At 41.9% G+C, this 16,074-nt stretch overlaps 1 protein-coding gene and 1 long non-coding RNA gene across 2 annotated transcripts; one reads left to right on the top strand and one right to left on the bottom strand.

Annotated features, from left to right (window-relative positions):
- Nucleotides 1-297: 297 nt before the first annotated feature.
- ALDOB (aldolase, fructose-bisphosphate B) lies at nt 298-10,203 on the bottom strand. Its single transcript, XM_021546353.3, has 9 exons — nt 10,099-10,203; nt 3,678-3,799; nt 3,201-3,412; nt 2,625-2,679; nt 2,312-2,472; nt 2,005-2,088; nt 1,360-1,534; nt 1,020-1,219; nt 298-805 (listed from the first exon to the last, which is right to left on the bottom strand). Exons 2-9 carry the CDS (start codon nt 3,787-3,789, stop codon nt 710-712), a joined length of 1,095 nt encoding a protein of 364 aa, XP_021402028.1. The 5' UTR covers nt 3,790-3,799; nt 10,099-10,203; the 3' UTR covers nt 298-709.
- Nucleotides 10,204-10,397: 194 nt separating this feature from the next.
- Nucleotides 10,398-15,879, top strand: LOC146763743 (uncharacterized). Its single transcript, XR_014951391.1, has 3 exons — nt 10,398-10,487; nt 11,044-11,218; nt 14,983-15,879. It is a non-coding gene; the product is annotated as an uncharacterized LOC146763743 (long non-coding RNA).
- Nucleotides 15,880-16,074: the final 195 nt, after the last annotated feature.

Below are 16,074 nucleotides of genomic sequence, written 5' to 3' on the forward strand. Positions count from 1 at the left end.
CTCTCCAGAGTCATGAGATGCTTCTGAGGGTATTATTGTTTATCTGTGGCCTGACTCCCCAGCGCTGGTTGCTGGCTACATCTCCCAAATGTTGTAGTGTCTGCCAGACTTCTGTGGCAGTATTAACCTCTCCAGCTGTGCCACTATTGGGTTATTTCCCTTTGATACCCTCAGAGTTTCCCAAACTCACCAGCTGCAACACTTTGTCACTCAATCTTTTAAAGGACCACAAAAACCCACAAATACGTGGAAGATATTATGAAGTTTACACAAACAAAAAGAATTGTGAGGTACAGATTAGTTTTCAATTACTGTTTTATTGACATGATTGAATACACAGTCAGGTTTTATAATTCAGGATTGTGGCTGCTAAGTGTGGTAATGGGCAAGGGTAGCTACTTGAATTGCTAGGGAACTACTAAATCTGCCTGCTATTCCAGGGGTTGAGTTTCAGACTGAGGGAGGGTGGGTTCATGATTCATTGGCAGCTGTTTGTTGTTTGGAAAAAATTCCCTTTCCTTGGAACGTGCAAATGAAAAAAAAATATCCCCTTGGTATATTGTGGGAGTGAAGGGTGGAGAGGAAGCTAAGCCATTCTATCTCCAGTTTGGCGTAGGGTAAGGGAAATTAGATTTCTATATTTTTCTTTCATTTCTGAACATCTTCCACTCTGTGAGAAGGGACAAGAGGAAGGAAGGTTCCTGCTGTTTCAGTAGGTGTAGCTGGCAGTGAACAGTGACTGTGTGGCAGCTGTGTCATTCTTCCCAGACTGGACATATTGCCCCCTGCAAGCCAAACTGTTAATCTGAAAAAGAAAGGGGGGAAAAAATGAGGGAGAAACAATCAGCAGCATGGAGTAGGAAAAGCCGGTGTGTACAGAACAGCCAGCAGAAATAACAGAATAGTGCCCTGGGTGAACATGAAGTGCCAGGAAGGGTAGGATCAAGAGCAGCCTTACGAGGGTGACAAGTCACCTTCATGGTGACAGCTCTTCTCTCTGCTCAGGGGAAGCCTCGTACCTGTGCCCGCTTGCGGAAGGCCTCTTGAGCAGCCTTCTTGTTCTCATTTTTGCCCAACCATGCAGCCAGGGCAGAGGCTTGCAGGGCTCTCCCATAGGAAAAGGTCAATTTCCAAGGCTTAGGAAGAGGGCACTGATTCATGGCATTCAGGTTGAGAGAAGCCTCCTCTTCACTCTGACCTCCAGACAGGAAGCAGATTCCTGCAAGAAAGCGGTTTTGAGGCTTAGAAATACAAAGTTCTGGCCACCTCAATCCCTAATCTTTACTTGCCAGAGGAGCAGGCCTGTCAGACGTAGGAGAGAGAGTGGGAATGGAGAGATAGGAATGAATCAGGAATCACCAGGAACAGCAGCAGGAACGGTGCGGAGGAGAGTAGTGACAGTTGCTATGGCTACATCCTGAGGGGTGTACTTCTTGGAGCAGGAATGCCCAGCCGTCACCATGTTGGGTTTCAGCAGTGTCCCCTCTAGGTACACGTGATGATCATTCAGAGCCTTGTAGACAGCAGCCAGAACCTGAAAATGGGAGGATTGAATACAGACCTCTGCTCAGATCTTCACCTCAGGCTGCTTGGAAAGACAGCTTGTTATTTGGTAGTGTAGCAAAATTGAATTGAATTTTGCTTTCTCATGAAATTTATTTCTAGGGTTGCAGTTGTGGAGGCCCCACTGCTTTTGAGATTACCAGGATACAACTATGTATATTTAACGGATTTGTCCTTGCTGAAATTGAGGTAATTTGGTTTGGTCCCGATTCTTCTTTTTGAGATTGAGAATGCTTATATTGTTATTGAAGTGAAAATCCAAAAGCATGGAAAATACTCTTGGATTTCCTTTTAGTTATGTGCCTAGGAGCAGCTCATTTTTGTCATGCAGTTATGAAGACCATTTTTGGTCAAATCACTTTAAGATCTGTGAGCACAAACTGCACAAAATTTAACTGCAGGTTTGTGAGAGGGAGCACAGAGGGAGGAATCTCTTCTTACCTTCTCTGTGACATACTGACAGCGCTGAAGATCATGGTCTCCATCAGGCAGGACTTCTGGCTCCACAATGGGCACCAAGCCATGCTAGGAAAAGAAAGACAGGGGATTCTTTAGGGCTATGGAAGTAAAACTGTTATTTTTGTTTGTCCTGACTTTGGTGGTATTCCTTCATGCTGTGCTGCCCTTCCTCCTTGTCTTTCCCAAAACCCTCACAGGGACTCTCCTTTCAAGCTACCTAGTGTATTATCACAGGGAACAGGGAGAAGGGACAGCAACATCTCAGGAAAGGCTGCTGGAGGGGAGGTACCTGCTGGCAGATACTGGCATAGCGTGCCAATGTGTTGGCATTCTCTTGGATGGCAAGTTGAGAGGGTGTTGTGCTGGAGATCTTCAGCACTGCACGCCACTTGCCAAAGTCAACACCATCTTTCTTGTACTGGGCACAGCGCTCAGCCAGCCCATCCAGCCCTGCAGAGGAGAATAATGCTTCACTGAGAGCTGCTCTTCAGCATGGAGATCTGGAAAGTACTGTGACTTCAGCCAAGGCTGCATCTCAGGTAAGTCATCCTATGGATTTTGCTGCCTGGGCCATAGCTTAGGCTCCTTGGGCCTCTCCTTACCTTGGATGGTGGTTTCTCCATTTGTTCCTGCTAGAGGTGCTGTGCCTTTATCCAGCTGTGGAGGTCAGAAAAACAGGAAAAGTTACAGAAAGGTGAGAATTAGGCTATTTCTTACATTCCTACCCATGTCTGGTCTGTCTTTGAAGGCAGACTGTTACTAATGTGTGGACCTTAATATGTTTGGGGTGCAAAGGAAGGAAATGTTGGAGCAAAGGGGAATAAAAAGGAGTGAACTGGGTAAGAGGAGGAGTAGTGTGTATACAGATGCCTCCAGGGAATGGCTCAAGAACTTTATTAGATGTGGAAAGAGTTAGGTTTAGATTACTGCATGGAGAGACTTATTTGCAGTGAATGGTGAGTAGGTAAGAGTTGGTGTATGAAAAGTTCCAGCATCTAGTTCCAGAAAATGTGTCTCTAGTTAGTTGTACAAAAGCAATGCAGAGAATTTTAAAACCAAGGACAAAAATGAGGGGGGAGGGGGCAGTGTTTTTCAGAAGACACTGCAGCCCCATTTATCATTTTCTCTGAAAATGAGATTTGGGTTATTGTGCCAGCCCAACACATACAGATACTCACCTTAATTCCCACCACAATGCCTTTTTCCTTGATGATTGCTGGGAATGGCTTTCCACTGCTGTCTTTCTGATAGAGAGTCTCATGGAAAAGGATCACTCCTCCAATGCTCTGGTTGATGGAAGTGTCTGAAGAGAAGAGGATCTCTCTAAAAGCTCGGCGGTTCTCCTCTGTGTTCTCCACATTGATCCGCTGCAGTCTATTCCCCATGGTACCTAGTAAGGTGGTCAAAGAGGTTCTAGGCTTGGCTGGCCTCCTGGTCCCAATAAGCAGTAATGAACTTCAGTTCAGAGCTTCCCTTCTCAACCCATAGTTTGTAAGCTTTTGTTGTTATAGCTGCAGCGCTGCCTGGCTGATTTGTTCCGCTCAGACAACAGTTGCAAAGTGGTTTACATCTACTCAACTGATTTCAAATATGAAGCAAAACTAAAAGGAAAAAACATCTTGCATACTGCTAACTTATTGATGTCCAGAACTTACCCACTGATTCATCTGCAGCTAGGATCCCCTTTCCTGAAGCCACAATCCGCTGAGCAATGTCTGCAAGAGCTTTCTTCTGCTCTGGAGACAGTGCTGGGAACTGGTGGGTCATGTTGACTTATCTGTAGGAGAGAATTCCTGTTATAAGTAATTACAAGTAATAGCTGGAGACTGTGAACCAGTGACACCACTCAGATGTTTCCTCTGCAGGGCTCTTGGTGCTTATGTGGTCCATGTTATCATAGGCAATATGACTAGAAATCCATTTGAGTTCTTTTAGGCTTGACATGTCTGGAAAAACTAGAAAGAAATGCAGTAGATACATCCTGCCGCATCCTTCTAGAACCAAAGTGGGAAAGACTCTGCATTTTACGTGGATTTGCTCAGAAAATAAAGGAAGGTCAGTCTGTCATAAAAACATGCACCAAGTAACAAGTAAGCAAATTGCTGACTCTGCATACTTTTTGGTTCCTGTCAGTAGAATGCCAGTTATTCATTGCTTATCTTTACACATTTCCTAACACTGCTTCTCTTCTATTTCCTACCTCTGTTCGCAGTATTTGCTGCTGTGTCTGGTTGCTGTTTCTAGTCCATCCCTAATCTTTTGCCTGGGTTTGTAATTCTTCTCCCTATGCCTGCTTTCAGAACTGTAGTGCATTGCTTCCTCTACAGAAGATTTGGAGCCTTAGGAGAATTCAGCCCTCAGTTCTATATGTTTAGCTGGGGTAGAGGGTTACCAGCTGCAACTACCCAGCACCTGAAATCTTGGTTCTTTCTTGATGTGACAAAATTCTTGGTCTTAGCAAAGTTTTGGTTATATGACATTAAATTACAGTTTATCATATGTGATAGCTAAAGCAATACCTCTGTTTTTACTAATGGGTGGTAAATCCAGTAGGTATTTAATTAAAAACAACATAAAATATCTCAAATATCACATTTTCATTCAAAACAGCAAGACTCTGGACAGTGTTTGCATTTTCTATTCCCAAACTCTGCCTGAGTTTGAGAGGAGTGAGAACATGCCATTTCAAATTTCATCAGAGATGGCCAGAAAACATTTCCCCCTATATAAGCATGTAGGCAGTCAAATCCCACTTCTTATTTCCCAGCACACAGATGCTGAGTTGCCAGGGAATCCTTGTCTTATCCTTTCTGCTGAAGAGCATAATGGGGAGAAACAATGAAGAGTCTGTCTGCTATTCATGATAGGGAACAGAGTTCTGTATTGCACGTCAAATGGTGCCAAAATTTTCTGGCAACTGTGCTATCAGAGTATAGTAACAGCTGCAAATTCATGTCCCTGATTTATAGCTGGAGCTACTTTGGTACTGGTAATGTTATCCTGCAAAATTCAAATGACATTGTCTGCCAGTACAGACCAGTCAGATGCAGGTCTGCTTTACATCTTTGCAAGCTGAGCTTGGAAATTTTCACATGCAGCTTACCACAGAGTGAGTAATTTGAGGTTTAGAGGGAAGATGAAGGAGTGCAGGATGAATACTTAGTTAAATTAGAGAGAGTTCCCTGCTTTTCAAAGGGCTAAAATGCCTTCTTGCTGTGGTCATGGTGAAACAGGCTTAGCTGAATCCCTCTCTCTGACTTCCAGCCTGTGGCCAGAACTCTGGGAACCATCCTTCTACTGTGGTGGTCACAGCCCCATAACTCCCAACTCTTGGCCTTTTCAGCTCACTCAGAAGAATTTGAAAATCTATGGTTTATGCTGCATAGCTACTTCAGTTCACCTACAACTCTCCTTATCCCTCACCTGCTTTCTGTGTTGGATATGTCTTAAAAAGAGAAAACTGGTTTGTTACTATGATTGCTGTAATAATAGCTTGGTGATGAGCACCTCAGTTAAAACCACACTATTGTTAAATAAGTTGTTATGCAAAATTATAAGGAGTCACTCTAGTAGTTTAGAGCCTCGTGGACAAGATTGGAAAATTGTGCTATAGCAAGAATAAGATTGTGTCTAAGGTCAGAGTTAATTAACTGCTAAATCAGGGGTGAAATTTTAGAGTTGCAGTTTGGAGCTGTGTTACAGCACCAGGAGGTGTATCCAGGTAACCTTGAATTCAGCTGGCCAGACTGCAAGATCACCAGTTGCTCCAGTCATGTTATGATGGGTACACTTTCTTTCCAGCAAGGCAATAAACAATGAGGCTAATGTCTGCTCTTTCTTACTTGTTCCAAATGTTTGCCTAAAGATAACAAGGGGACACTTATCACTCAAAACCAGCTTGCAAGGCAAATTTTCAAGATACAGAAATATGAGTTTTCAGTGAATAATGCTATTCCAAGTGAAAACTCTGAGAGACTGAAACAACAAAGTGATGAACTGGAAGACAGCAAATTAGTTCCAATTTATATGCAAGTATCTCACTGAGTGTAGAGGAGCAGGTGGAGATCTGCCCAAAGTCTCCCCAAAATTATCTTTAAGGCCATGGTGAGTGGTTCCCAGATACTCTGCTGAGCTACAGGGACAAATAAAAGGCACGGCGTTTCTAGCTGAAATGGTGAAGAAATTAGGACAAAAGAACAATTGTAAACCTTGTAATAGCTCAAAGGTGCAGAATGTTCTAGAACTCTTGATTTAGGATTTTTTTTTTTCTGTGATTCTTTCATGAGAATAATAATTTCTGACAATCTTCATGTCTGCATTCAGAAAGGGTGTATCTGCTCAAGGTCCTGCTCTGAGCAAAGGAGCAGGCACAAGAGGAGTGGAAAAGTCTTACACTTCAGTAACATTTCATTAAGCCACTATTGTAAAGAATAAACTCTCAGCACATCCATAAAAGCATTAATTTTACCATTTTCATATCCCCTCAATCTGGATATGTCACCTCACAAGTCCTGAGAAAAAACTGCCAAAGCTGCAAAGCTCATTTCAGTCTTCCAAGAATGAAGCCTATTTGTCTTAATCTGATTTATCTGTTTAAATTGACAACTTTTCCAGAAAGAAAAAAGTTCTAATGAATTGTGATCTCAGTAACAGTAACTGGGAGTTGTCCCTCCAAGGTGTTTCAAGAAGCTTTATTTTTATTTACCCACAGGCTGTGGGCTAAGTGTGATAAGCTCAAGTGATTTCACACTGATTTTACATTGTATGAATGTAATGCAGTCTCTTTGTAGTATCTGCTTACTTTTTTTTTTTTTTAAGTAGAATTATAAAAGAACCTCAAAAGAATAAAACTGCACAACCCCACCCCCACCCACCCCCCATTCCAGCTTTTTAGCTACCTGGAGCACTTATCAGGCTTCAATAGCTCCTTAAGCAATCTAATTTATTTATTCAGCCTCCATCCTCTGCCCAGCAGGAGATGGGGGTGTAGAAACAGAGGACAGCACAGCTGTAAAAGTAAATATTGTAATGCTGAGATCTTGGGTTTCTCTCAGCTACCATAAAGAAAGAAGGGCTGAGGGGAAATGCATTATGGCAGCACAAGCACTTGCTCCTGTTAATAGTGAGAACCAAAGAGCAGAGTCAAGATGAATAGCAGAAGGAACAATGTTACATTTTGCTTCCAGTCATCTTAGAAACTTCAATACATCATTGGCATATTTTCTTTTCAAGAACCTCATGTGACTGGTATCTTCTGATCTTACATAAAATCTCACCTGAGTCCCAGTTTGCAGATGGGACAAGACTGAATCAGAATATCTAAGTTTTTCTCTTGGGTCTCTGCACTGCCTTATTTTGTAAAATTGGATCCAAAAGTACAGCACCAAAGTTTTAAACTACAGCTTGTATCCCACATGTGTAATTTTTTTCCTGATCAATTACTAGTAAATACCGCCCTTCAGCATCCTCTCTTAACAGTCAGCAATACAAACTCTGCACACAAGAAATTTGCTTCCAAAGAACAAGGTTTGAAGAAGAAGCAGCTGAATATATAAACAGATAAATACAGTTGTTAGAGACAATGAAAATTATTCAAACTTTAACCTATCACATGAAGGCACAGTGTTGACATGACTGAATTTACTTCTCTTTTACACTTACATGCTTAGAAGAGGCAGACACATGATGACGTAGGCACCTTATATTCTCTGCAGGGGACATCTGTGGTTACTGACCTCAGTTCTTTGTAAGGACCTCCATTAAAAAGCTGTTTCTAAATAAGTCTGGTTCCTTGGGCGTGGGGCAAACAGATGGGTATGAATGGCTGGGCAAGTCCAGCCTTATCCAGCTGACAGAGTACATTCTTACCTAGGTGGCAGAAGACACACAGCTGGCAGGACTACTTGATATGTCTGATTGATGGGCAGCCATCCAGGGGAGCCTGGACATGGGAGTGGGAAGAGGCCAACAAGAGCACCGTGCAGTCTGGCCAAGACAGATGCCCAGACATTGCCTGAGGTGCAGAGCACTGGCAGCCATTCCCCAGGACTGGTGGGATGAGGGAACAGCTCTTTGGGGATGGCCTAAGGCCCTGTCAGGTAGCAAGATGAACAGGGCCAGCAGCAAGGGTCCAAGCATCCTGTGTGAGCAGGGGTCTGGCCTGGAAAGCCAGGGGAGAAGATGGGTTTATCCCCCCTTGCACAGCACTCCATAGTTAACATCTGAATACTGCATGCAGTGTTGGGCCCCTGCAGTACAGGAAAAGTACTGACAGACTGAAGTGAGTTAGTTCAATAGATTCTACCAAAAAGGTCAGTGGCTGCAGCACTTCCTCTGTGAGGAGAAGTCTGCAGAGAGGTCTAGTTCAGCCTCAAGCAGCAATGGCTTGAGGGACAACTCTCAGCAGTCCTCAGTACCTACAGAGTGTGATTGAAGAGGCAGAGCTGGGCTTTTCACAGCAGCTGGGACGGGACAGTGAGAGACAACAGGCACAAGCTGAAACAAAGGCGATTAAGACTGGATATGAAGAATCCAATCCAAAGCATTACAGGCTTTTTTTTCATTACTAGGACAGCCAAGCAATGTAACAGATTGACAAAAAAGGCTGCAGTGTCTCCATCCTTGCAGGCTGCCAAGATGCACCTGAATAAAGAACTGAGCACCTTGGTCTGACCTCATGTCTAACTCTGCTTTAGGCAAGGGGTGCTTGGACTACAGACTTCCTGTGTCCCTTTCAGCCTGAATTACCCTGTGACTCTCAGTGAGTACCTGTTTTAAGGAGTCAAGGTGGAAGTGGTACCTCTTCACATCTATGAAAGAGCTCTCAGGAAAGAACAGAACATGCTTCCCATTATCTTTGCACTGAGATGAAGGTATTGGGTCAGCAATATATTTAATTTCTGGATTCTAAAAAGTCTCAAGGGTTTGAGACAAAAGGAGATACTCAGACTTCTGTCACCTAGAAAAAGGGGTAGATGTTTTTGATTGACATGCTAATGTCACCATCTCATCAGTCCTTTGGGGCATATATGATTGTAAATTGCTTGGTTGTTTTTTTGCTCTCTGAGTTTTTTTACCATCCTCATGTTCTGTCTAGAGACTTTGATTCAACCTGCTGTTGCAGGTGGAACTGCAGATCTGAAGTTCCCTGTGCTGATTCCCATGTTAACCTCAGAGCCCTGAGCAAATGTATCCCTATTTCATTACTCTATCAACTGCGAAAGGAGGTTATGTTCAGAGACCTGTCCTCTGCAGTCAGTGCAGAGCACTCAGAATGGCTAGATTTGGCTAAGGTGGCAAGATTATTGCTTGGAAGCAAGTGTTATTAGGGAGAAGCTACTTCTCTTTCAGGGCTGGACTTTTCTCAGAGAAGGCAAAAATTTGTGGTTAGACTTGAATTCAAGTCTTGTACTGCCATCAGGGGAGGGTGGGGGAAGCAGTGGTGAGTCTCAGGTAGACTAAATAGTTTTGGGTATGCACATAGGATAGTTGAGTGATGGAGGATCACAGAATCAGTGAAGATTTGAGTTGGTCAAGCAATTTCCTGAAGCTGGCTGTACACAGCTTGAAATGTTACAGCATACAGAAGCAAGAATAGGCTTTGCTTTCTTGCCCTGCAGACCTTATACCCCCCTTGCCAAATAATCTTATCAGAAGAAGCTGTACAACAAGCACGCACAATTGCACTTCTGTCAGCACTGATGTTTGTCAGGACCAGCTGCTTTCTCCAGTCATTCTCTGTTCTCCTTGCAAAACAGAAATTTAAAAACAAACACGAAACAAAGCAACAGAAAGCAATGCAGGTATGTTATTGCACTAGTCCCCTTAGGCAGAGGATTCACTTATGCACTCCAGGAGTTCTGAGTGAATAAGCTTAAGTTAGAAAGCCAGTGTTAGCAGCAAATGGATCATTTTAGAAGACCACTGCAGAATGGCTCAGCGCTTATTTCTCACAAGCTGTTCCTGAAACAAAATTAAAACCAAAACCAAATTTCCCATTGTAGATAAACATACCAGGTCACAGCTGCTGATATATGTACTAGCTTTAAAGTTTAGAAATTAAATTATTATACTTACTTGTTTGTGGGCAGTGTCTCTGCTGCTACAAGCTTCTGGTGAGGTGTTTGCAGGCAAAGAGATCCAGTCCTTCTAATCACTAACTTTTATAAAATTCTTGGTGGGGCTTTTTACCCCCCGCCTCCACTCTTTTGTTGTCTCTCCTCCCCCACAAACTGTCAGGGGACATGTCACTGCTCAAGGTCAGTCATTGGCTATCAGACCACCACCACACACCTCCAATGGGACTTGGTCATGCTTCTGCTGTTCCTCCCCTTTCCCCTCCCCTGTATATATAAGGTCATTCATCCAGTAAAACTGAGATGTTTTCCAGTTATTTCAAATTATTTCTCCTCTTTCTGAAACAGACTAAAAAGAAGTACAAGAGAAACTATGGAAATTGCTTACAGGTATCTTGGGCACAGCTTTATAATTTAGAGTTAGGTCTTCTGAAAGCTTATACTTAGGAAATTGCAGGAAGAAAGAGCAGAAAACAAAATGCAGAAACAATGCAACAGATCCTTAACTGCATGAGGTGATATCATTTCAGGGGCTTCCTAAATGTTACATTGCTTTTCCTCCCTGGAAACCCTAGCATGAAACCATGTGTTCCTTTTCCAGTTGGTATATGGAAAGGCAAAATGTGATGCTACGGTATCAGGTATAATTATAAAGTTTAATGCAAGTTCTGATTTTCTGTAACACAATGTACCTGGGAAATTAATGGTTGTCACACCACATATGCCCACTTTGAGGTGCACAGCTGCAAGCCAGGTTTCCCCCCAAATCCCACTGAGATGCCCACCCACATTGTGGTGATATGCAAACTTCTCTGTTGCTTAGCAGAAGTTTTCAGTGAAAAACACTTATGCTGTATAAATGGTGTATCAGTGTTGCAGTTTATATGAATCCACACTACAGTCAGGTTTGATTATTTGCTTTAATTTATTTCTCCACATCCTGCAGGCCAGTACTCCTGGAGGGAAGTATAGCACAAGGACTGCTGGACAAACATCATACCCTCAGCAACCTTGGACATTGGCACCTTTTTACCACAGAGACCTAGTGTTTGTCTGAAGAATGACGTCGTTCCTCCGTTTGTTTGGCTGCTGCAGTGACACTTTGGCCTTTACATGGACAGGTGAGACCCTGATTTCTCTCTCCACAACACTGTCTTCCTCCTTGAGCCGCTCTTGTGCAGCTGCATGCCAAGGGCAGTGCTTGTAGGAAACCTTAGGAGCCTACCGGGCTGCCAGTCAGCAGAGAAACCTGAAGGAGCTGACAGTGCAGTCCAGTCAAAACCTTGTGCTTGTGTTCCTCTGTTTTCCTCCATGCTGCCCTTCCTGTTCTGTGTTGTTTGCTGAAAGAAGCTGTAGTACATAACATGGACATAAATCCTTCCCTGCTTTACAGTGTTTGCTTTACATTCCATTTCTCCCATCCTAGCAGAAAGACAAACACCATGGTGTATTAAAGTTTCATTACCACAACAGAAGCATCTAATATAGATTAAAAATATTTTTCATTAAATATCTTATCTAAGACTCTCTTGAGACCAAGAAGGTGCCATAATGGTGGTCTTCTTCAGAGTCATAATTTGAATCCTGTTGTTCCTGGTTTGGCTAGAAGCTTACACAGGAGGTTAGTTCTTGGAAGTGTTTTATTCTCAATCTCATCTGTGATATGGTCTCACAGGCTATTAGAGAAAATCTTTGGGAGTCTTCTTGAAAAAAAAAGCAGTGTCAGACATTTTGATGCACTTTTAATAATTCTCCACAGCCCACCTTGCATTCTGAACTCTTCAGAAGCATATAAATGTATTTCCAGATGGATAATTGCTGGTATGTGCCTTTCCAGGCCTTCTAACCCTTCGATCCAGCACTCCGAGCACAGGATTACAGGTCCTCACAGATATTTTGAGGACACAGGGAAAAAAAGGAAAATATACAAGATGCTTATCTTTTTCACTTAATTTAGGAATGGGAGCCTTTTCAGGTCAGAAAATGGAATGAAGAATCATAGTAGATGATGTCTCTGAAAGATGTTAGCATGCAGACCTATCACACTGACCATACTGTGCAGAAATAACAGTGATATTAAAATGACAGTGAAAAAGAGTACATACTTCCATCACACGCAATCATACTTTGGGGATACTTGGACCTCTTAAAATGCGGCTATAGTAGTATGGTTTCTTTAATAATAATAGTAAGAGGGAAAAGCTTGCATCATGAGTGGGTATGCAGTTTACTTGCATTTACCAAACAACTAACCTGGTACATAAAAAGCACCAAATCACTGCCTGCACTAACTATTCCATGCTAAAATTGGTGTATTATCCAAGCTGTAATTCTGTCTCATGGAGGTAGTGTTTGAACTCAGACCTGGTAACTCTCACACCTTTCCAGTGGCCATGCAGGCAGGGCTCCCAGTGGGAGTTCAGTTTCAGAGGTTGAACCATCTCTCCTCTGCATCCTTGGGTTTCCTCATCCCCTTCAGCTTCTGGCATGGGAAGGAGGACCCAGGACAAAGATCCCAGTCAAGGATAAGGATAGGGTGAACAAGAAGGGAGGTCAATTGCACTAAAGAACAGCTACTCTCAGGTTTTTGTATTCTTAAAAATGGTTATGCAGACTATTGCAGTGATTGCTGATACATTTTTTTAGTGAAGAGTATAATAATTTATTAGAGAAATTATTACTTGCTGGTTTTGAGTTTTGGATGTCTGAGAATTGATTGCTTAAATACAGGGGGAGCTCTGCACATATTGTGGCTTTTTTATGTGTTCATGAAAGAGTTGATATAAACAGTCTTGCAATATAAAAAACTTTATAGCTGTGTTTGAAACATCACTGTAAACAAGATGCATAACTAGTTGCAGAGCTTAAATGTTCATTGTCGTGCCTTTTATAGCATAGAAACAGAAAGCAGTAGTTAGCTATAAAAGAGATTGATTAAAACACAAGAAATGTGTTATGACATAAGTGAATTTTCTATTTGAATGGCTTGGAGCCTTTATTAGTGTCAACTTTCTCATCTGAAATCCCCATATAGAAGTTGACAGAAGTATGCATTTAAAAATATTAAGGACCATTGAAAACTCTATTTACATGTGGCATGGGTTATTACTTTGGCCTTAATTTGTGGGTTTTTTGGAATTTAACAATTTAATTGCTGTCTTTGTTATATCCAGCCTTGCTGTCAAAGGATCTGATAGTTGTGCACTTAAGTTTTAGGTGAAGTCTTGCTGGATAAAATATATTAAAATCAACAGAAAGCTTGTTTTAAAGATAGATATAAATATTGTAATTGCTTATGATTTTCCAGATTGTGATTTTTATTGTCTTTGTCTAGCAGTATAATTCTCATGTTTTGCCTTTAACTGCTCAAACGACCTAGCATCTTAAATAAAAAAATAAGTAAATGTGAGAGAGATAAATTGTAGTACACCTCAAAAAGAATGATGAAAAACAAATAGATGAAGCAACTTCAGAGATTATATGGTCACCACAAGAAAAATTACCAATATAAAGCTTCTCTCTGCACTTAAGTAAATAAAATTGTACTTTTGGATTTGGTCAGACCTGTAAAATGGATTGAAATACAATGGAAAAAAACACTGGGAGTTGGAAAGATGTCCAAAAATAATATGCATCCACATGAAAAACACCTGGCTCTGTTGCCCCATGAGGCTGCTGCCTGCGTGATGGGGTTAAAGTCTAATCTGGGCAGGTTCGAGCAGAGTGGAGTCTGCCTCCTAACCACCTCCCCACACTGTGCTGGATGTTTCCTGTTTTCTGTACTCTGCAGTCTTGCTTAACCATCTCAAAGTCCAGCTTGTTCATCCCTATCTAATCAGAGGTATTGTTTATTAAGTGGTTTGTTTTCCCCAGTCACCTACAGCCCTCACCCCCAATATGAAGAGCCTGGCTGTTTAACCCCACTGGAAGAAATGCCCCTGTATTTTTGGCTCCACAGCAGAGTCTGCAGACAAGTACATTGGGTGGGCTGGGGGATGTTGGGCAGAAGAGACTCAGACCACCAAGGAGATTGCACAAGGAAGGGTTTACTTAGTTCTGCATTCTGTGCAACTTAAAGCTGGGCTACAGCAATCATCATGACCTGGAATGAAAAGCAGGCAAGCATGCAACACTGCTGTTATCAAAACATCTTTGCACTAATTTTTATAGTGGGTATAGCAAACAAGGATACAATTGTAAACTGAGCTGCCTGTGGCAACTTTTCTGGGCTGTGAGAAACAGCTGTAACAGGACATGAAGGTAAATGCTGTAATGACACTGGTCTCTGTACCTTTCTGTTGACATTTTGTTTTTAAATAAAGCAAGAAGGCAAACACCTGGGCTCTATAAAGGCAGACATTTAACTGTTTATTATCTGTTTATCTGAACAGCACATCCTACCCAAAAAAAGCACAATTAGGTGCTGCATGATAATATTTGTATGAAGTTTGCAAAATACAAACCACAGCAGGTGTCTGAACTGGACAAGCTTGCTGAAAGGACCATTTGTAGATGTGGTTCATGTCCAGGAACACTGGACACCAAGGCAGAAATTTGAAGAGAAAATAGGCACAGATGCACAGAGGCTTACAAACAGAACAATAAAATGTAACTCTTCATCAACATTTAAAAATCGCTGTTGTTCCTAGCTTCCTAGACACCAACATGGCATTCCTAGCTTGCCATGAAGAACAAAGTCATGGGAAGGGACACTGATGTTGCTGACTATTAGCCTGTAGTTACATGAATAAACTGGCTGGTGGGGTGGATTCTCCCAAAGCTGTCAGGACAGATAATGAGTGGAAATGAAGTTACTCCAGAATGGAGACATGCAGTGAAGAAGCACAGGCCATGGAGTACCTAATTTTCTATGCATTTTTGGCAGGTTTATGTTTTACTGAAGATTATTCAGAGCCACATGTTGGGACCTGCCATCTGCTGAATTTGGATACGATGTCTGTAAAGCTGGTGTGAAAATACAGAAAATGAAACTCTGACTTTGGGAGAGAAACTACCCATGCCTTTGTAACTGCAACTGTCTGTCACAGTTGAAAAATTACATTTTTAATTTTGTGAAATATGTACCCTCTCTATACAAAAGTAAGCCAAGGTTAAATTCCACCACTCAGAGCTGCAATTTACTTCAGGTCCATGTTAAAATACCTTTATTTTGATTGGAGAAGGGCCTGAGAAACCTGGTCTAATAAGACCTGCTTTGAGTGCAATTGGATCAAAATTGTAACATCTGTGCCAACACATGAACGTGGGAGTATCCTTTGTCAAATATGGTAAGGAAAGATGGATCTGCCAATCAGGAAAACAAAGAGCAGGACACAGGAAGAAGAGACTATTAATAGTGTCTTTACATAAAGGTTTTTATTTTGTGGAAAGTTTGCTTGTAAATAAATTTAGTTAAAAAAAAAAACAAAAAACACCAAAAAAACCACCAAACCAAAAAAACCCACCAAACAATTCAGTCTGTATCCAGACAAATTGCTGCTGAAATACCCCATCTGGTGACTCACAGCTCCTCACCACAGGAAGGAAGGCTTTTCTCTCTTCAAATGCAGTGCCTTCTCAGTAAGACATTGATACCTACTGGAGTTAGAAAATCCTCATGGGTTTCTAATCTAGTAGAGACCTGTCAGTTTATGCCCTGTGTTCTGCCTGCATCATGGTTATGTTGGACACACTTTGGAAACAAATGTAGTTTGTGTTTAAGTTAGTAACTCCCCCTGAACTGTCTTGGACAATAAAGTCTTGGGTCCTGCTGATGCCCATTAAGAAAGACTCCTCTTGTGCAAGCAGCAGCTGCTGCATTGAAGAAGTCTCCAAACTATTGGGAATGAAACAACACCCAAGCAAATCCATACTGTTTGTTTAAAAATAGTCACTAAGTTTGTTTTAAAGTGAAAGAAACCAAGCTCTTAAGGCCACATTTCAGGGATGTAATATCATGCTTTGAATTTCTGTAGTC

This window comes from Lonchura striata, chromosome Z, assembly GCF_050655825.1.
Source record: "Lonchura striata isolate lonStrDom1 chromosome Z, ASM5065582v1, whole genome shotgun sequence".
Classification (NCBI taxonomy): Eukaryota; Metazoa; Chordata; class Aves; order Passeriformes; family Estrildidae; genus Lonchura; species Lonchura striata.